Source organism: Parambassis ranga, chromosome 9 (assembly GCF_900634625.1).
Source record: "Parambassis ranga chromosome 9, fParRan2.1, whole genome shotgun sequence".
Taxonomy (NCBI): domain Eukaryota; kingdom Metazoa; phylum Chordata; class Actinopteri; family Ambassidae; genus Parambassis; species Parambassis ranga.
In genome coordinates, this window is record NC_041030.1 from 5,106,567 (window position 1) to 5,129,015 (window position 22,449).

The 22,449-nt window shown below is 41.5% G+C and overlaps 1 protein-coding gene across 1 annotated transcript in view; it reads left to right on the forward strand.

The window, feature by feature from the left end:
- Positions 1–21,046, forward strand: part of unc5db (unc-5 netrin receptor Db) — a 167,530-nt gene extending 146,484 nt beyond the window's left edge. The window contains exons 12-17 of the mRNA XM_028414284.1: positions 1,869–2,040; positions 7,494–7,721; positions 12,162–12,311; positions 16,455–16,619; positions 17,961–18,139; positions 20,782–21,046. Of these exons, the coding sequence (XP_028270085.1) occupies positions 1,869–2,040; positions 7,494–7,721; positions 12,162–12,311; positions 16,455–16,619; positions 17,961–18,139; positions 20,782–21,046 (1,159 nt within the window). The remainder of the gene's footprint in view (positions 1–1,868; positions 2,041–7,493; positions 7,722–12,161; positions 12,312–16,454; positions 16,620–17,960; positions 18,140–20,781) is intronic.
- The last annotated feature ends 1,403 nt before the right edge of the window (positions 21,047–22,449 follow it).

The window sequence follows — 22,449 nt, forward strand, 5'->3', positions numbered from 1 at the left end:
ATTTGAACTCGAGGAGCAAGGGTCCAGTACAGCCTCACTCACAGGCAGTCAGACCTGGACGTACGAGCCCTGCGGGCATGTTTTGTTTGCGGCCCACCTCTTTTCATAACCTGTTCTCATTAGTTTGTTGTTTTCTATCCAGCGGCAGCATTTCCAGCTCAAAGAGAGATGTTAAAGAGAATCAGGCTTTACTTTGTTTTCTGTCGTGTTGGAGGATCATATTCAGATTTTTTTTTATGAGTGTTTTTTTGCAAATTAGTTTACTTTCCTTGTGTTATAGATATTTAATACACCTCAGATTTCTCAACAAGCACCACACTGCAGTTAAAAAACTACACACAGAAAGACCAAAAAAAGGCTGTTGGTTAAAGACAGGTGTGGTCTGAGCTGTAATCGGTGGAAACATCAACATGGTTGTGTGATAGGCTGAACTTGGTACATGAGCACAGTCTGTGAAAGTAAAGCACTGAAGCTTTGGGTTCAGAAGCAGTCTATATTTTTACATTTTCTCAGATGGATTTGAGCATCCACACAGTTGTGAGCGTGTGGGTGATGCAATGTTTACCAGTTAGTTCACACATTTAAAATACAAGAGCTCACTGAGCAGTCATGGGCGTTTTACTGCCTGGACCTGAATGTAGTCTATGATTCTAATGGGAGAATTTAATGTGAATTCAGATTCTGACTGATTCTCTTGACACGTTTTCACCAATCACCAATTGTTTGGAACATTGTGACACCAAAATGACTCTTCAGATGTCTAAACTAGCAGGACACTCTTGCACTCTTATGGCAGTAAACAGCAGTACTGCATTGCAAACACATAATGTTTCCAACCCACCCACTTATAAGAGACAGGAAGATACTACTGTTTGACACTGTTAGCATGATGTGTCATCTTTTTGTGTTTCTTCATTGAAAATCTAAAACATATAGTCTAAGGAAAAAAACTGTAAATCCTGCAGGATGGGGTATTTGCTGTAACACACACACATTAGTCAGCATTAGTGCAGTGAAAAATATTAATAATATCGAAAAAATAGACTACAATATAAGCATGTGTCTACATATATGTGTGTCTGTTTGTCATTTCCTCACACTTTGTAATCGTAATAGACTACACATGTTATAAAACCAGAACTTGCAGTGATTCGTTGTTGACCTCTAGGTTATAAAATTTCATAATAGGGGATAAAAAGTGAGCGAAACCTCAGGAGAAAGGTAGCAACAAGCATGCATAGGATGCATATTTAATCATTTATCATTGTCACACAGTCATATATCACATATTTTTTGTATAGTTTACTATATATACTGAAATATTTGTGTGTTTCTGGCCAGATTCTACAAAACAAGCTGTATGATTTTTGGGTTTTTTCTTTCTTATCATGAACTATTTAAAGTAGTCCCAGAATATAATAATATATGGAGTTGATGTGCAAATAATAGGTCACCTTTAAGAACAAATTATCACTTTAGAATAATAAATAAAAAATGTTAAATATGGAAAATCAGGTGATAATCACAGCCTTGCTCACAGCTTAGAGCAATGCCATATGTGACTCAGTCGTCTCTCTCTTTTGTGACAGTACAAGCTCATTTTTAGTGTTACCTCCTCAACTCAAAATATTCTTTTAGTCTTTTGTATTTTAATTTATACATGTGCCAAAATATACAAATAAATATAATTGACTATCAAAAGGTGCAATTACACAACATCTAACACAGTCATTCTGCTGACATGCAAACACAGCCAGTGTCTGTTCTCTGCAGCACTGCAGTTTCTCTTTTTATATATTTTAGCACATTTACCATCTTTGTGTGTGTGTGTGTTTGTTGTTTTTTTTATCCTGTCATGGTTTGTTTAGTGTCCAAACACTGGAAGGGTGTGAAATCCTCCTGGGCCCAGAAGTGACGTACGGTCCTCCAGGCCTGGACCTCTTCTGCCCAGTGGCCATGACCATCGCCCACTGCGCCGAAGTAGATGCCGAGAACTGGAACATCCAGCTCAAGAGGAAAACCCAGGACAGCAAATGGGAGGTGAGCATTGGCCCTGTCAAGTACAGTGCAGCCCGTCAGCATCTCAGCTTAACTCAGATAAGGCATTTGGCTTTCCTCGGTTGTCTTTTTCCTCGCCGGCTCTATTCTTCTTTTGTAGCTAAATGTCAGCAGGAATGAAAGCAGGGTAAACTCTGTGAACCTCGTTTTTTTTTTTTCTTTATGCAGCAAGAAACCCTGCTTTACCTCAGACCATAACACATACTACAGTATATAAGTGCACAAAAAACACAGAACAGATTTGAAACATTTTTTTTTTATTTAGATACTGTATTAATCCCCAGAGGGAAATTCATTACGGCTGCTGCACAAGCAGTGTCATACAATGACTAGCAAGGCGCGCCACAGGCTAGGGTGAAGTGTCTTGCCCAAGAACACACAACAGTGACTAGGGAGGACTAGGGAGGAGTTGGGATCGAACCACCAACCTTCCAGTTATTGGACAACCCTGCTATCCCACTGTGCCACTGTTGCCCCCATAACATCTAGATGATATTGATCTCCAGATGTGATGTCATCATCTACAGAAGTATTGCACAGGTTTTGTGAAGGACCTTGAGCCCTTGAATCTCTTTAGATAAACTACTCCAAAAGCCATTCTAAACAAGATCTAAGTCCATCATGGCTGCCTGATTTACCAGTGTTCTAGTCACTTTCCTCTCATGTGTGACTCTTTCCTGCTGTTTCCATGATGTCCAGGTTTATGTACGTGACATTTAGTTATCATGCAAAATTTAATATTTGAATATAATTGTAATGAATGAGTTATATAAAACATCATATGTTTATACGCTGATAGCTATCTGCTCAGAATCCTGTTGTGGCCGCCTGCCCTCATGCAGGTCATTTATATGAGAAAGACAATGCACTGTTGATGACACATGGTGATGAAGCTGCTTCTGTGCTGCTCTATTCTTTCCAGGTTCTGAATACCTCTCTTATAAACCCCCCAACACACTGTAGAAATGGTTCATAACCCTTCTCTGATTAGTATCAAAATAGTAGACTACTACTCAGAGTGAATGTTTTAATCTGTAATTATTGTCTCTAAAAAACACTTGTAAGTACGCAGACAGGTGGCTATGTTACAGCTTTTTATATCTGTTCCACTTAAGTGGACACTGAGAAACAGAATTCCAAATGAATTCTACACTGTCAACCCTTGACCTGTTTATGGTAAGGATGTATTAATGGCAACCTGCTAGTGGCTCCTTCACCCGGGCTGGAACTAATTCCAGAATCCTGGCTGTGAGACAGGAACTAGAACTCATTCACAGGCTGTCAGCCCTTATTCATCAGGTAGCCACAAACACAACATGACATGCATGCTAAAGCTATGGTGCGATTTCTCTGTTGAAACTGCTGACTTGCTTTCCTTAGTATTAAGATACCTTGACTGTTGATCATTTCCAGTCTTATGATTCCACACAGTAACTGCAGCCACTCAGTGCAGGACAGTGAGCTTGGTAAATGGATGTTAAAGTTATGTTTCTTGACATGAGACATCATGGGTTGTTGATTTTGCTCCCTGCAGGTTTACTGACCTTTTATATTTATGTGGAAAAAGGTCCAGTATCGGCAGCGACATGTGACTGCTGAATTATGTGTGAGCTATAAAAAGGCTTTGTGTGTGAGCTGATTGATCCGGCCTCATGCTCACGCCGTGGGGTCCACAGGGTGACATAAGGCCATATGGAAGTAACACCGCCAGTCCAGGCAGGAGGAAAATAAAGAAACAATTACAGCGTGTAATGGGCAGTAAGAGGCATGGCTGCTGTCAGTCAGTGGGGGGAGAGTGGCAGCAGCAGCGGTGGGGTTTGCAACAAGGAAAGTATTGATTAGCAGATCAGGAAAAGACACGGCGTGGTGAATTTAGACGTGAGGCAATCAGGAGGAGAATCATGGAGATTGTTGTTCTCTGCTGACCACAACTCTCCATTCGCCTGCACCAACACCAGCACACACTATCGACTCCACGCAGTGTTATTTTGTCTTTCCTGTTAGCTTCGCTCCAATGCTTTTCAACAGGACACGTTTTTTCCCTGCTGTTTATGTGTGTTTTCATTTCAACAGTGTCAGCCTTTTACTTTCTTTACTTCCTCCCTCTCCACTGTCCCGAGAGCTTAATCCAGACCCCCCCACCCCCATGTCACTTTGCATTATTTGCATGTGTTTTCCAGCCACATGATGATAACAAGACATGCAGGGAAGCAAGGAAGGAAGGAAAGAGTGGTGTTAATGAAGACGACATTCAGTCAGGCAGTAATGTAAATGTAAGCCTGACGTAAAGTTTTGGCAAGCCGTGCACAGCTCAGAATAATGAAGAGTGGAAGTTTGCCCCCTCCCTCTACCACCGGCTGTTGTGCGGGTTGTGAACACTTAGAAGACCTTGTTATTTAGGCCGGATTTACTGCTCCCTACATTGTCTGCTTTTGTCCTGAATAATGTTTTTTTCTAAGCTGCTATAAAGACTACTCAAAGGAGCAGCAGCAGCAGCAGCCTCTGCATGCATATATCAAACAACGAGGAAGCAGAGTGAACATTCAACTAGTCAGTTCATTGCTGATGGTGTTTGGGAAGTTACCTGTAGATGTCATAGTCCCAGTTACATCAGTTTTGTTTATTCAGTCCAGAATACTTATAATCATGACTTTTTTCCTTATTTTTAAATTTTTTATGTATATTTTTATGCTTTTGTGTCCTATAAATCTCATTCTCTAATTCTAATTGCCTCACACATTTTGGCTGTTACTGATGCCAGTACACTTTTGCACACATGTCATATTGTCATTAAAGAATTCAAGAGCTTGAAGTGACTGGACTTTAGGAAACCTCTGCAGTCCAGTCACCAGTTGAATTAAAATGACCTGGATGACTTTGTCACAGGATCTTTGTGTTCTTCTGCATATGGTGGTTAAATTGTGACAGATTCTGATGATTTAAGATCCCAGTCAACCTGTACAATTATTACAGATTATTACCAGAAGCAATTTTATATCAACAGCATGCATTAAATCAGTTATTAGTGTAAAACAAAGTCACTGAAACAGTAAGATCATCTTCAGCACCATGGACAGCTCCACACGCCAGACAAGCAAGGCCACAGAATAGAACTGGCACCAGGTTAACTCAATGGGGCTCAGCATCAGCATTAACTCCTCCATAACCATACTGTATATATTGCTATATAGATTTTGGGTCTGCAGTGGGCTCACTCCTACAAATACAGTCTCCATCTATGTGGTCACTGCTAAATTAATGCATAAAACAAATCACAGGTTGACCAGTTTTCACCATGTCTTCTGTGTATGTCCATATTTATGTCTGTCTGAGACGGTACAAAATGCTGCTACACTTCAGAAATGTTCAGGTCACTCAGTCAGAGGTTAATGTAGATGTAGTGTTAAGTGCTCTTCTGCCAACACCTTGTTTGCTTACACGAATGTCATCGCTCTCTGTCAGTGTGTATGGTTTACTCGTGTTTACCTAACCTTGTCTTTTTATACGTATTGCAGCTTTGGTATTCGCTTTGCAAGAAAGAATTTCTTTTCAGAGCAAGAGGGCAATTTCAGAAGATGTGCAAGTCTTTCTTAAAGAAAAGGGGGGAAAGTGAGCAGCTGGGGAATATGAATAAATACAAGATTCATGTCACTTTGAGATTTCACTCTAATATTAAAAGGGCACAGTCATCCTTAGAGCTTCTTGGTTGCAAATAATGACTTGCCACTGAGGTCGAACCTAAAGAGAGAGAGAGAGAGAGAAGGGTCTGTATATGCGTAATACCTACAAATGCATTTCACTTGTCATTATAATGCACATGACTCACACAAGACTCCCAGCCTCAGTGTAATATTATTGGATACCATATTGCAGTGTGTTAAGATGTGCTTATGAGGATGCAGAAAGCATAAATATAAAGCATCCACAGAAGCGCCTGACATGAATAAAGCTGAACAAAGTGCTACCAACTCATTCCTTTGTAGCACAGTGCCTGATTATAATGTGATGAAAGGTGCCAACAAATACTAAATTGGGCCCAGTGCGTTGATACCTCATTCTATAGGTTTTGAAATAAATACCACAGAGCCAAGGTAGCGTATTGTCCACTAAATAGAAATATTACATAATTATTCTATGAGGTAAATCCTATATACAGTCCCAAATCACCAATGTGTTAACAGAGGCTAGTTGCTAGCTCCATCCTGAACATGCAGTTAGATTGATGCTGTATCTGACTTCATTGTGCCCAATGTCAGCAGTTTCCCTTAGATGAAAGAACAAAGAGGTGCAAAACACCATGCCCCTCATCACATGCTGCTGATGTCCTTTGTGTTCCCCCTAGCTGTGTCTCACAGGTCCTGAAACTCTCTGTAAAGCTGAGCCCACACTTAAACACTGATGATCTCACACCCACAACCATAATCTAGGACAAGAGAGAAGACTCTTCACGTTCTCTTTGGTGTCAAAATACTCCAGTGATCTGTAGGTTCATACATATCCACTGCAAACAGCAGCGCTAATGGCTAATTGGGTGTGTTTACAGTCTAAGCTGACATCAGATTTCTCACAAGCTGTGAGACATATTTGCAGAAATGGGTTTAGTGTTGTCAATAGTGTATAATTGTGTTCAAATTTAGGCCTTAAATCCACACTAGGAGCAAATCTCTCCTATTATAATAATAATTTAAAATATAGAGAAATCGCAAGACAAGTAGATATGTCTGTGCAGCAGTCTTTTATTAGCCTATTAGCATCATAAGATTATTAGTTATTTTGTAATGCTGTGAGAATTAGCAACACATGATGGTGGTGACTTTTAATTGGCATGTAGACAGTTAAGTATTATTTGTGATGCAGCCCTCCTCAGGCTGTTTTAGCACACTGTTTGGTCTCGCAGCTCCTCATTAAATCCTGTAATCACACAGAATTCATGGATTCTGTTTGCATGCTTGGGTGCAACACACAGCACCATGACAGTACTGTGAGATGGTCTGGATAAGATATTTGAAAGTTAAATTTAGTGCTCCCTGGATTATTCAAATTCAGTTAAGGCTCACCTAATCATATATTAGTGTTTATGTTGTTCACGGCATTTGTTAAAGTATATTTGTTCAAGAAAGGGAAATAATGAAGTGCTTTCCAGCTGCTGTTTCCATCTCATAAATAAACCATTTCGTATTGTTTGTAATGAGTATTTTGTGTTTTGCTATGTGCTAACACCATCACTCATGTTAAAAATGGCTTTCTGCACTCTCTAGAGATTTCTAACAGACTGTGTGTGTTTATTCTTTGTGATTTAAACCTGTGTTGTGTTTCCTAAATCACCGTGCAACAGCAGGAGCAGAATACCGTGTGCTCTGCAGGTTTATCTGCACTTTTCTACTCATGATATCTGGATTTTTACACGACAGGTACTGTCTGTTTTTCCGTTGCAGGAAGTGATGTCAGTGGAAGAGGAGTCCACTTCCTGTTACTGCCTGATGGACTCCACAAGCTGCCACCTGCTGCTGGACCAGCCAGGCTCGTACGCCCTTGTGGGCGAGCCCCTGACCCAAGCTGCAGTGAAGAGGCTGAAGCTGGCCGTGTTCGGGAGCATGGAGTCCGGCTCAATAAACTACAGCCTGCGGGTGTACTGTGTGGACGACACGCCACACGCCTTTCAGGTACAAAGGAACAAGATAGCCTCCTTATTTTGCCCCTTTTTTGTTTATCCAGCAAAGGTTGAGCCATGATTATTTCCAGCAGCAGGGGTGCCATTTATTCACAAAGAACATGTGGTCAGTAATAATGGCCTGACTTGGCTTATGCGCCCTAAAGATGAGGTTATAAACTGCCTATTCCCAGGGTGAAGCTAATTTAATGCTGGATTGGGGGTATTAAAAAATGTCTGCTGAGATGGAACATGTACTTGTGAAAACTAATCATCAAGTACATCCCCTGTTTATGTGGTCAGAAATGCAAGATGGAGACTTCTGTGTGAAGTTACGGTGCTATTTTTCAAATTTTAATTATATTCATAGTGTATAATAGTTTAATGTTGTGTTGATGTATGATACACAGAGCACACTGCCTGTGGCTAATTTACAGGATTGACTTAAAGGGAGACCAAGTTTGCAACTTGCTGTTGAAAGTGATAATAGGTCCCTGAAAGGGTGGACTTGGGTTATAAAACCTGGCTCTATATGGAGTAAAGAAGTGAAATTGTTGGTTCCCTTTCAGAAAAAACTTCAACACCCAGAATGCACGAGCTAATAACATAGTTGGAATAGCCAGAGGCATTAAAGTGAGGCTAACTTTGGATGGCAAACTAGGGCAGTGTATGTGATCTTTATGGGCATGTTGCTTGTATTAATGAACTGCGTGGAAAAGGAGAATTACATCCACTTTACTGATGAAAAAAATGTTGCTTTAAAATGGGCTTTTCTGTAGTTCTGGACTGAATGTTGTTCTCCAGCTGGCTTTATGTGTGAATAAGCAACTGTTTCATTGTAAATGATTTCATCGTTTTGCCCAAATTCACATAAACATGGTAATTAGAGACATTTTCACAGCTGCCACTTGCTCATATAGAACAGATAGATCAGCACCGTGTCAGAGACATACGGCGCATGCTTCCATTTTCTCTGGCGTGCTCCACAGACAGCTGATTAAATAGCACAGGTTTTGTTGTCACTTTCAAATAATCAATACAATCAATGAATCTGTCTATAGACAAGAAAACAGGACTTCTCCCTCCATTAAGACTATATTTATCCTGTGAATTTCTGCCCACTTGGTCAGACTTTGCTTGGCTGCGGGGACTGAACAGATCGAATGCTTCGGCAGGGCTTATGCTGCGCTCACGTCTTCCTATTTATCTGGACTAGAAGACAACAACAGAAGGATGTGTAGTTTCAATTTAGTGATTCCCTCTTCTTACTGAGTACATATTTTGGGTCGTAACCTAGATTCGGATCTTGTGTGTTGCTCTCCGATGCAGGACCCTGTAAGAGTTAAAGCAGCAGATTTATTACCACAATGAAACAACACTGCAGTGCACAGCAGACTCTGAAACTCCCTGACAGATGCTCTTCCCATGCTTTTAATAGACTGAGACAATGGTACTGTAATCACTGCCATTCAAATGTTAAGCAATCATTCTTTTTTTATCTTGTTTGACTTGATTATCCTTCAGTGACCTATAGGGCTTTTAAGCACTGAGATCTCATCAGTGAACATCAGGGAAATCAAGCTCCTCGTCCTCCCCAGGGAGGCTATCCTAACAGAGGAGCTGAGCGGAGCACAGCGAGCCTTGTGACTGTCTCTGCCTCTTCTCTGTCATGTCACAGACGTCAGCGGCAGCTGGCTTTAAAACACACTCTGGATTTGGTTTATGAATTCCCAGCCTGCCGAGCAGATGCCAGATTTTTTTGTGTGCGTCCCTTGGGCTTGTGCCTGTTCAGCACCAAGTCTCTTGCACTGTGTTTTGTTTTTTTTTCCAAACCAATCACAGGCTGAATTCTCCCATCAAACAGGAAGCCTGGAGCAGCACTGACACTTTTTTCTCCTGCTATGATTGGCAGTTTTGTCTGATAATGATCAGCACTGATGTTACCTGGATATTAAAAGATAAACAAAAAAAAACACCAAGAAACAACTACCATCCACTGCTAAATCCATTCCCAAGGTCGTTCAGATGGAAGTGGAGAAACTGTGGATGAAAACCTCCTCGCTGAAAATACCACCTGCATTAGTATTCTGCTGGAAGATGTTACCTTCCAGTGTAAATGCTGCCAGAAATACTGTTCACCTCAACCTTTAGTCTTTAGCCTTGGGATCACCCCTGTATATCATAATAATCCATCTTTTTAACTGATTTTCTTTTATAGGAGTCCTGTGTCTGCACTGCTTTTGTTTTAGCCACAAAAGATCTAGTAGCTCCATTTATGGATCATTTAAGTGTTTATTAAGCGGAGCTTGAGGTGCAAGAATCAACGCGAAATAAGATGAATTTGTCTTGCCCATGACCCGATATGACCTTTATATGCACTTTGTCCAAAACTTAAAGATATTTACTGATTCTGATGTTGTAAAATGTAGATTAATAGAATGGAAAAAAAGAACATACATCATCCAACATCACAAGCCAGGGTTCATACAAGGGCAAATTCAAGCACTTTTAAGGTTTATTTTCAATGTTTTGGATTAAAACAGCAATGTTCACACATGGAAACAGACTGGCTGATCACAGTCACAAAGAGCAGTCCAAACAAGACCCAGACTGAGCAGTTTTTATTCGAGGCTCATTATTTCTGTATCTAGAAAGTGAATGATTCAACCCAACAGTTACTTGATGTGATAGGAATACTGTTACACTTTCAAGGATTTGAAAGCACTTTGTACAAAATCCACAACTTTTCAAACACTGAAAACTGAAAATTTCAAGGATTTGAATCCCTGCTACCAACCCTGAACAGACTCTCATACCATACCCTTGTATAATACCATTTGGATCCACAAGGTAGTCTAGTTAGTCAATGTAGCATTAAGTCTCTCGTGTTAGGAGATGACGAAATTGTAGCACCTGGCTGATATGCCAAGCTAGATTCCTGATTTTGTGAATAATAAATTAACCCATTAGCTGTGCTTGGCCAGTCCATCTTGTGTTTACAGGGTTCCTCTATGAAATAAACTGGACCCAACAGTGGGATTTTAGGATTCCTGCTGAGAGACAAAATTCTGGCTCGCCACATTTTGTACTGATAGAAGAGCTCTGTGACTCATGGTGGTGGCTTTTGTGTTTACATCAACTCTCTCTGGTTATGTCCCATCACTGGTGGAGTAGTGAAATGACTGTAGTCAGTAGTGAAAACACATCATGGTGATGTCATTCTAGTGCCTTAGAGCTGTATAACAGAAACAATAGGGACTCCATTCGAGAGAAATGCACTTGAGTTTAGAAGATTATACATTTAATGAGTCAGGAGGTCTTGGGAGTACAGGACTTGAACCTATCCTAGTTAACTTGTCTTCTTGCACACAAACTTGTAGCTGACAAATAAACTTTGTTTGTAGTTTTGCTTCAATCAGTTGTGTATGCAGAAAAGTATGTCTGGATGTTGAAAATTCCTCCCACTAGTTTGAAACTCTGTTCTTCTGTCTGGATTTCTCATTCTCGGTTAGCATTGCAACATTCCCCCGGCTGTGGAACATGATCTAAGAAGCATCAGTCGTGTGTGATGTGTCAAACAGCACATCAGGAGCAGCCACTGTCTGTGGAAGGCTTCAATCATAGCATCTTGACAGTTCAAATGCAGGAGCGTGATCACAGATCCTGAACTATAACCAAAGAAATGCAGCGCTGTCCAACCGCTCACTGAGCAGTAGTTTACAAAAGAGAGCAGGTGTCAGAGCAACACCACATTTCAGACTCCCTGCAGTCACATTTAATGTTTTTTCATACACTTTTTGTTGTTTTCAAACCAACAGTAAACACACACATATGCATCGACAAGCTCTTACGCTCACGGACACTTAAGAGGAATCAATCAGCGTGGCCAGGCGTTAGTCACAGCCGTGTTCTCAGTCTTTTTTTTCCCTTTGTGATAGAGGTGGCCGAGGATAACAGGCCAGACACTGAACCATCCCATCGGGATGCTGAACAATGACGGCAGATGAATACCTGCAAGCGACAATCAAAGCGTTCTTTCATCATCACAAATTCAATTTGGGAGATGGACGTTTCCCCCAGTCCTCCCTCCCTCCTCTCCTCTCCCTTCCCCCGAAGCACGAGTTCCCCCCCTCTCTGCATTAAATTCAAGTTTGAATCTGTCATGTCTGCAAATGTGATGCTAATGCAAGAGAGCAAGTTGTAGGATTTGTTCAGTGGAGACTCTGTGTCACTTCTTTGCAGCCTGCTTCTCTGTTAATATTTGAGATGAGTCAATTAGTGGATGTGACAGAGGAAAGGATTAGCAACAGGTGTTGGTGCTGATATGCAAAGGAAGTGTACCTTCAAAAGAATGACTGGTATATGTTTTTCTGCAGAAATCCTTTTTTTTCTCTTCATTTGCTTTCATGTCTCTTTTCCTTTCCTCCTCCCTCCCTCTCTCCCTTATCTTTAGGGAGTGGTAGCTGCAGAGAAGACCAGAGGGGGTCAGCTCCTCGAGGAGCCAAAGATGTTGCCTTTTCGAGCGAACACCTTCAGCCTCCAGGTGTCCATCCAAGATGTTCCCCAGTTCCTGTGGAGCATCAAACCCTTTACCACATGTCAGGTAAGAACAGCAATAGGTGACAAGACTTCATATGAAAACATACAGTGCTCCTCAAAATCTTGTCAACCCTGTAGAATCTTCCATATTTCTGCATAAATATGACCCAAAATATCAGCTGATTTTCACACAAGTCCTGCAAGTAGAAAAAGAGAACCCAATCAAACGAATAATTCATAAATATTTCACTTTGTCATTAATTTATTTAGGAAAATGTTTCAATACATATAAAATGATAGTAAATGTATGTCTGTGACCTCCAACAACAACTGAAGGTTTCTGCCAACAGCTGATCAGTCATCTAGAAGGGTTTGGAGGACTTTTAGCCCATTCTTAAGTACAGAAGAGCTACAATCTGAGATGTTTGGTAGTTTTCTCACATGAATATTTCCATAACATTTCAGTTGGGAAAAGGTTATAGCTTTGACTTGATCATTTCAGAACATTAACTTTTTTCTTCTTTAAAGGTAGGGTAGGAGATTTTTAAAACTCAGTGAGTCAGCCAGATTTTGAAAGTAAACACGCGCCCCTTTCTCTCAGAGTTCACCCCGAAGCCACGCCTCCCAACCAGTCTGTGACTTCGGCCATCGCACACGTACCTCTCTGATGCGCGCAAAGCAGGAAGAGAGTGACAACCAGCCAACTATACGCGCAGGGGCGCCTCGTAGGATTGGCTGATGTTTTTAGCGTTTTATAACTTCCAAAGATGATTCATATTCTTCGTTTTAAAGCGAAACTGCCGAACTAATCCGTTGCTATCGGATTGTAAAGAGAAGTTACACTAATTTAACAAAAAGTGCATCAGAATGAAATGTCCCACCATACCTTTAACTGTTGTTTTGCTCGCAGACAGATGTCAAACATTTTCTTGTTGAATTCACTGGTGTAATTCAGAAGTCATTGTTCCATCAATGCTGGCGAGAACAGGTCCAAACTATGATACTACCACCGCCAACAGATGGGATACATTCATATGCTGTAATGCAGTGTCTTCCAACATTAGGCTTCAAATGTAAGTCCAAAGAATTCTATTCCGGTCTCATCTGTCCTGAAATAATTTCCCAGCATCCTCTGGTTTGTCCACATTAACTTTATCAAACTGCAGATGGGCAGCAGTGTTCTTTTTGGAGAGCAGAGACTTTCTCTTTGCAGCTCTGCCATGCACACCATGGCTGCTCAGTGTTCTCCTGATGGTGCATTCATGACCATTAACATCAGCCTTCAGCTGTTCACATGTTACCCTGGTTCCTTTGTAGCCATCTGGCCTGCTACATGACCTGTTCTTGTAGTAACCTTTGTTGATAGGCCACTCCTTTTAAGGGTAACAATGGACTTGAATTCCCTCAATTTGTACACAGTCTGCCTGTGGATTTGGGGAGTCCAAACTCCTCAGAGGTGGTTGTGTAACCTTTTCCAGCATCAACAGCTGTTTGTATATGGTCCTCTGAAATGTCCTTTGATGATCCCATTATGCACTTCCACAGACACATTATGAAGATCAGACTTTGATAGATCACTGTTCAAACAGAGCACTCACATTTTATATTGATTAGAAGTAGATGGAGTCAGATCTGGCCTTTAAATAGACTGCTAATAGAGGGTCACATCCTTTTGTCACTTACACATACGTAATATTGGATCAATTGCCTAAATACATTCATGACAGTGAAATATTTCTGATTCATTTGTTTGATTGGGTTCTTATTTTCTACCTTTAGTACATGTGTGCAAATTAGCTGATGTTTTGGGTCACATTTTAAAAGGGGATCACAAACTTTTAAGCAGCACTTTATAGGGGATAATTTGCTGCATCCTCCTTTTGCTGCTAAGAGCTAATTGATGTTTCCGCACCACTTCTCTCAGGGTTTACTAATCAATCAAAGAGTGTGTGGGTGTGACGTGCTTGTTTTTTGTTAATGAAGTTAGGGAGTCTGTAATTGGCTCTGACACTAATACAAAGACTGTAAATCAGGATTGACCAAAGAGTTAAAAGAGCTTGAAACCCAAAGTGGAGGCTCTAGTCGTTTCCATCTTCATATCGGCAGCATCCAAGTGAAAATCACAGTAACTTAACTCAAGTATGGGCAAAAAGGTCCATTGTAATTGAAGCTGAGGTGGTCCTTATTAATGCATGACTTTAACATTTTAATAATATAGGTTAAAAAAACTGTGAAGTAAAGCATTTTAACCTGGGCATCTACACCTAGAAATGTCAGGGTTTGGTGTTAGCGGACACAAATGCAGGACAATAGACAGTTGGCAAGGCAAAAACAAGGTCCTTTATTTCAGTCTAGGGTTCGGTACACAAATAGGCACTCAGCGAAGGCAAAAGCACAAAAGGATCAGGCACAAAATGGTGGTCAAAAAACAAGCTGGGTCATTCACTGGAAACTGTAACAAAGCTAAGACTAAGGCTAGGAACACTCGAAGGCAACACATCCACGAAGGAAATCTCAGGCTGCTTGGAGGATGGCACGCTGTGAAAACTCACAAGAAAACTGGCACCGTGAGGAGGGAAGACACACATTATATACAGAGGGAAGGGAGAGACAAAGAGACACAGGTGAGACACATTAGGGCGGAGCAGGTATAATCACCGGGAGGAGGAGGGAGCACACGAGGAAGGGGAAGACCCCTAAATGAGAGGGAGAGCTGTGACTACAAAATGAAACAGGAAGTAACAAAACAAAACTACAAAATAAAAGTCCTGGCTCAGGCTGAAACCCTGACAAGAAATGTATTCTCAAGTCATATATACAAGCACTTTCATTAGTTCCTACACAAAGACCTCCATAAAGTCCACTTAAGGGGACAGCTGGCTGCTGGAGAATTACTCCCAGTAGATCCAATTAGATTCTCATTTTGGACACAACAACTACATAGACTGATTTTAGTTTAAACCTCAGTTACCCAAACAGAAGTGTTCCCTCCTGTAGTGAGTGAGTACTCACCTGTAAGTGACGTCACAGACACTCCATTCATAGTTATTTACTGTCTACAGCATCATTCAGTATGATGACTTATGGTGTCATGGTGTCTTTTGACGATGCACTTTAAATGTAGGAATACTCTGCATGTCGGTGCTTAGAGAGCTAACCATCGCCTTGTTTGTGAAGAAAAAGCTTGTATATTTATTATTATTATTCTGCTCTTTTATTGGCTGTCACACACATATTCCTCTCTCACAGTGATCCTGCAAACAGATGTGACCACAGATTAATAGCCGTGTGTTTCTTTGGTTTTTTGCCTGCAGGAAAATTAAGATGCAAACAGCGTTACATCAGTCAGTGCATGTCATGCTGTACCTGTTGTTGCCCCCAACTGTACTGCTGTTGTTTCTTAAAAGATGTGAATGCAGGGTGGAAGTGTGTCAAAGACACCCACCCTCTCCAGCACCTTATTTATGAATGCCTCGGGACAGCTGCGCTAACCCGCTTCGGCGGAGCAGGTGCAGAATAATAGCCGAGTGTTGGGTCATACATCAAGTCAGCTTTTAGTGTTAAAGAGCATCCCAGCTTTACACGTCCATCTCCCCCCTCCCCTCCTCTTCCTCTTCCTCCACTACCATCACCCCACCCAGACTCCATTATCTGCTGCTGTGAGCTGCAGCAGGCAGCCAAGATCAAAGCTACAAGGGTTAAGTCTTGTGTGAGCGCACCGGCCACCACTTTTTAATGTGGCTGTCTTCACTAGGAATCATTTACAGGTCACTTTTTTAAATATGCAGATAAGGTGGAGACGGAGTCTTAACAGAGGTCAAGGACATTTCCCCACAGATGTGCTCGTTCTCCGAAAATTAAATTAAATATACATCAAAGGCAGTCTTCTCCATGTTCCCACATATATTGCTTACAGTACTTACCCACAAGCTGCTCTTGCTATCAGACCGACTGTACAGGGATCCAGGCTGTATTTGTAAACCTTATCAGGACGACTTCTTTCTATCTAAGTTATTGTCATGCATAAATATATCAAACTATGGAATCATTTAGACTTCAAAGCCAGCTCCTACCTTTTAATCTTGTGTTTCTGCATGTGACAGCGCGGCCACATGCAGAACATTGAGCTGAATCATCTCATTTAGAGCATATGCTAACACGGCCTGTGTACGTCTCTGATGTCCCTCTTTCTGTTATGCTTCCTCAGGAATTCTCCTTCCCCCAAGTGTGGTGCAGCAACCAGCAGCCCCTGCACTGTGCCTTCTCTCTGGAGAGATACAGCCCCGCCACCGCCCAGCTCTCCTGCAAAATCAGCGTGCGCCAGGTCAAAGGCCACGAACAGATTCTGCAGGTCTACACGGCCGTGGCCGAGGTAAAGGGGCTCCGCAGCTATAAATACGAGGGAGATGATGGTTGTGGAGGGGTGTTTCACTTTCTCGCTCAACCTTTATGTAACCTTCCCGGAGTGTGTCCACTGACAGGGGGCCAGCTCTCCTGAGCTTGCACTGTGTATTAATAGAGCGAGGAGGACAATTTTTCTCTCTCTCTTTCTCTCTCGGTCTCCTCGCAGATTTGCGCTAAACACTGACAACACAGATCCAGCTGTTCCTTTACTCTGCTTGTTTTTTAACCTTTTATTCACTTAGGGACACACATGTTCCAGCAAATAGACTGCTTCACATTCACATGCACCCAACACCTGGGAGCCGCCCGCTGTAACAACAGTCTTCTGTCAGCCGCTGAGCAGCTCCACTGGAGCAGCTAGGAGTTAGAAATCCTCACTCAAGAGCACCTTGACAGTAGTTGTTAAGGCAGAAGAGTGCGTTACTCATTGATTTCACCCACAACTGCTTTTTTTCACAAGCAGTCACAAATGTGCTCGTCCTACCTCAAGGCCACCAAGACTGTTTAAACTCATGGTCGAGTACAGGTGAAATATTATTTACGATTACTTTTTATAACTTGATTAAATCCTTCCTCGATGATTAGTTGGATAGGGAGAAGGAATAAAAGACTTTATTGGTGCCGTGTGCTGAATTCAAATCATCACCACATTCATTCAGTCAGCAAACAGACAGGAGACATTGGTTTAACGTCTCCTGCTCCTGCAGAGCAGTTTGAAAGCTGTTTTGCATTAATGCCAAATTTTCTTTTTAAATTTAGCGCCAACTTTTCACCAAATTTACAGGAGGAAGTGCAACTTGACATGTCAAGATGACAGCTGATGTCACTGATAATCCAGTCAAGTTTCATTTAACCTAAAGGACACAAAGAAATGATGTAATTAACAGACCACCAGTACTACCTGATGTCCCATTAGTCTTCTATTCAACCCAAATATCACAGCCTGCACCTTGCCTCAAGTGTGGTGGAATACGCTACTCAACAGTTACTGAGCATGTGCACTGTTGCTTCACTTTCCACTGATGTGATAGAGCTTACTGCATCTGTCTGGACTTTTAAAGATGATTGAACAGGAATAGAAAAATGAGTCCACCTGAAATTCTCCACCTGTAAGCACTTTTTAATAACATTTTGAGAAATACTACTTTTTTAACTTTTGTGTCTTGACGTCAAGTCTTTAAAATGCTTTAAACGTGCTGTCTAAGTGGTAACATCCCAGTAGACTCTTCTTCTTACAGGATGGTTAAAACAGAACTTAGTATCTGACCCTGTTCTGACGATAGTGTTTTTTTCTGTTCTGTTCCTGCAGACTGAAAAGGAGTCAGTTCCATTTTTTTCGCAGACAGACTGCACCGTCACGTCCCAGACGGGGCCCAAGGCCTTCAAAATCCCCCTGTCCATCCGCCAGAGGATCTGTGCCACCTTCGACACTGCCAATGCCAAGGGCAAGGACTGGCAACTCTTAGCCCAGAAACTCCACTTAGATCGGTGAGTGTATGATGTGGTTCCTCAGTGTGTGTGTGTGTGTGCGTGCCCTCTCCTCTCTGTAATGGCCTCGCCGTGAACACACAGTGATGAGAATGATAACACTCCTGTGAACGTTGATAACCTCCTGATTGTGCAGCTGGTTGCGAGGTAGCTTTTCTTGCTCGTGTCTTCTCGGCAGCACTGATTATTTAACTCAGTGGCATCAGTTGGATGCTGTGTAACTTTGCACACACACCGTGCCTTTAATATACAATTCCCTTTTAAAAACAGTGATATCAAAGTGGATCTTTGACATTTCTCTGTCTGTATCTGAGCCTGCTCACCTGACCCTGCCTCTGTCATATAACATATGCATTAATGATGGTCAGAGCAGTTCTTGTACATGTGTAGTCTTAGCTTGTGGCAGCTATAATCTTCTGTTAAGTGCCTGATTCATGAGATGCTGGTATCTGAGAGTCCTTTGGGATTCCAAATTATCCAGATAAGCTTTGCTCTCCAACTTGGATGGCTTTGAACTGAAGTGACCAATGGGTGCACCCTTTTCTGTTGTATCTTGTTATTATTCCTTATTGTTAAACTGCAGCAGTGATGAAACACTGCCCCCATCTGGTCTCAAGTGCTAAATGATCCAGGAGGACATTGTGCTGTATTGGCATGGCAACAAAACCCTCCTTTGGCAGAACCTGAGAATGGAGTCCAAACCAAACTCTGTTTGCCTGTAATTACTCATCACTTGTGATGCTAATTTATTCTTCATTATGTTTTAATAGCTTTAAAAGGTCAGACATTTTTGTTTTAGCTACAAGTAAAAGCAGATGCTTGTGTTTACTGCACCGAGACGCTTGTTTGGTTGAATTAGTTTACAATTACAGGCAGAAATAATAAGCAGGTTTTATGAAAGTCAACTGGTGGCAATTTTTGCATGTCATGTGGACAGCTAGAATGTTGAGGCAAGCAGCAATCCCACCGATAAACAGTTGTGTTGTCGTGTATTTTTATTGTTCTTGAGTCTCAGTTAGTCCCTTTAGCATTTGCTATAAAACAACAGCTCTTAGCAAAATGATAGCAGCAATCCCAATGCAATTTCTTCTGGAATTGTATAACATATAGCTATATTGTCCTTCCTCTGCAGTCTGCAAAATATGGCAGGTTCTATATTATAGCTTTGTTTACATATAAATGTTAAAATGAAAACCTAAAATTGAAAAGGGGTACTGGACACTGGATGTAGACACTGTCATTTTTAGAGGCATTCACTGTCACGTAGAAAAGTCATTTCTATCAGTTTTCTTCCTACTGTCATACACATACTGATGTAGTATTTTATTTTATTTTAAAATCACAGAAAGATATGAGATAGGCCGCTTCCACAATGGGAAAATGATGATAGACAACCATTTGTTTTGTGAACATACTTGACCTGTCTCCCACCATGCAGTAATAGCTACCGGTATATCACTTAGCATGCCTAGCTAAACCAGGAAGCTGCTGCCTTTTAAGGTCATTATTTAAAAAAAAACACAAGCAGTTCCTATACTTGAACAGTATGCTCACAAATTCAGCTGAGTCTTTCACAAAACTCCTCATTGTGTTGTCTCTTTGTGGTGTTGTGTTGCTAATCAGACCTATTGTGTGTCTGTGCTGTCCGCACACTCCACAAACTGTCATAATCAGAGTGATTGTTTTGTTTCACACATTGACTGCACTGGATGTTTTCTAGTTGTCCACAGTGTTCTAAACATCAATATCATTGTCATGTTGCTCTGTGTCACAGAGCACCCTTGTTTCCCAGGAGCTCCTTAAAACACATGAGTGACTCACACTGACGGACACACACTACTGTTTGGGGTCACTTGGAAATGTCTTTATTTTTTTTTTTAAATGTTTTGTATTTTTTTCAATGAAGATAACAGTAATGAGTCCAAGCTCTTCAGAGGCGGTTGTGTGACCTTGTTCAGCCTGATGAGCATCAACAGCTGTTCACGTCTCTCTGAAATGTCCCAAACTTTGATAGATAGATCTTCCATTGGTTGAAAAAACACCTCTGAACAGATGGCTCCTAACTTGGCTTTAAATATCCTAATAATCCTTCACATACATGTAATAGTTAGACGTTTTTATTCACCACTGAGAATCGAATCAAGTACTGCTTTCAGACCACACACACACAGCAGTCCAAATAAAAACAGGAATCAACAAAATAAATGAACAGGGTGGTCAGTGATCAGCTCCTCAGCGGTGCTTATTATTTTATGGGACAACAGTAACTACAGTGCATTTATAAATGGAGTTTATATACAAATATTTAAACAAAAAAAAGACCCACCCCCGACACACACACACACATACATAATTGTTCCATGAGTTACTGTGTGGTACTTAGACCTTATCAGCGATGACAACCGTTTTTCTCCCGTTTTATCTGAAATTACTGCTCATGCTCTTTTTCCTCCTCCTCCTCCTCCTCCTCAGCACGGTCCACAGACTCCCTCCTATGCCTCTCAGATTGTTTCCATCCATCTTTGAGATCAATTTTCAGCTCATCAGTGCAGTCTGAACTGTTTCATGTTGATTTCATCACATCACAACAAGTGTTTTCAGTTTTGATGAAGGTCAAATGTTAAACATGTTTACTTCTGCAGAAATCTGGGCTATTTCGCAAAGCAGCTGAGTCCCTCCGCGGTCATTCTGAGCCTGTGGGAGGCTCGCCACCAGGACTCCGCTGACCTCGACTCTCTAGCCAGCGCGTTGGAGGAGATCGGCAAGATCCACTCCAGAAGCTCCCCTAAGGACCAGGACGAGCTGGAGAGCGACTTCAATCACATACAGGCTGGCAGCCTGTGTGGAACGGGCACGCTCAGCGGTCAGAAGACGGAGGAGGACTCTGCTCCTGAATACACAGGCTGAAAGAGAGAGAGAGAGAGAGAGAGGGAGGCGGCGAGTGAAAACTGACTGGACTGAGGCACATATATATATGTGCACACGCACAGCCAGTGAAGGACAGCACACTGCGGCGGTGTGTACTAGAAGGTCACGAGGTTTGTCGGTGAGCAGACAGTGCCAGCGGGTCAACATGACGGCCAATCACAACAGGTCGAGGTGAGCGCCTGCTGTGGATCTGCCCACCACCACCACCACCACACACTCCTCTCTTTTAAGAATCTGTCTGACTGTAAATCTCTTTTTCTTCTGCGTTTCCACTCAGTTCTCTGTTCTTTAAATTTGTGTCGGTGGATGTTCATCACCCTTTTGTGTCTGCTGTCTTCTCAGCTCCCTCTCCCCAGCAGCTGGACATGTCTGCATAGAATAGGGTGAAACAGGTAGGGGGAGAAGTTTGCCTTTAAGGCTTTCTGTTCAGAAGTGAGTGGACAGAAGAGACCATGGATGGAAGATGAATTGATAAAACACAGGACTTTTACCAGAACCAAAAGTCCATATTTCTTTTTCTTTTTTTTTTTTTTTTTTTTAAGATTTAAATGATTTTCAGTTTTACATTGCAGTTTTAGGCAGCCAAAAAAAAAAAAAAAGACAGACTGAAGACTTCTCCCATGTACAGTGTGGCCTGTATTTGACGGACAAGAATGAATGAGAATTATAGTTGCTACTTTTTTGATGTCCAATATTATATTTTTTAAAGAGAAGCTGCTGATTGCTTATATGTTGTGGTTGTGAATGTTCAAAGCCAGGTATTCACCCAAAATTTACACGTTTTCATCTCGGAAAATAAAATCCTAAAAACGTATAGTCTTATCATGATTTAGAGAGAGGAAAAAAACATCAAGCTCAGTCTGACTGACAGGACAGCACACGTTAAAAACACATGGAAAAAAAAACAGAGCTGTGGTTGTGGTGTAATGTGGCAGAGTAAGATTTCTAACTGTGGCTTTACAGTTCATTACAGTTTCCTCTGCCGACTGATAGAGAGAGAGGGAGCTGTGAAACATCACTTCCTGCTACCACGGGAAGCGTGTTGCCACATCTTATCCGCACAATTCTCACCATTAACACCCGTTACGTTGGGATTTATATCAAGCTGAGACAAACTCGGCTGCCCTCACAGACCCACACTTTGACATCTCTTGGCTGCAGAGGTCATGCGCACAAAACAACTGCACACAGTGTGACAGCAGGTGCATACTGTTTGTGTTCAAATCGCACAATGTTGTGAGAAAATAGGAAAAGAATATGAGATAAAAAATTAGGATTTTTGTCAATTGTTTATATGTTTTAATTTACATAATTCACATTTAAAAAGACCTTTTATTATCATGTTATCAAAAACTAGGTGGACAAAATGATGCAAACACATT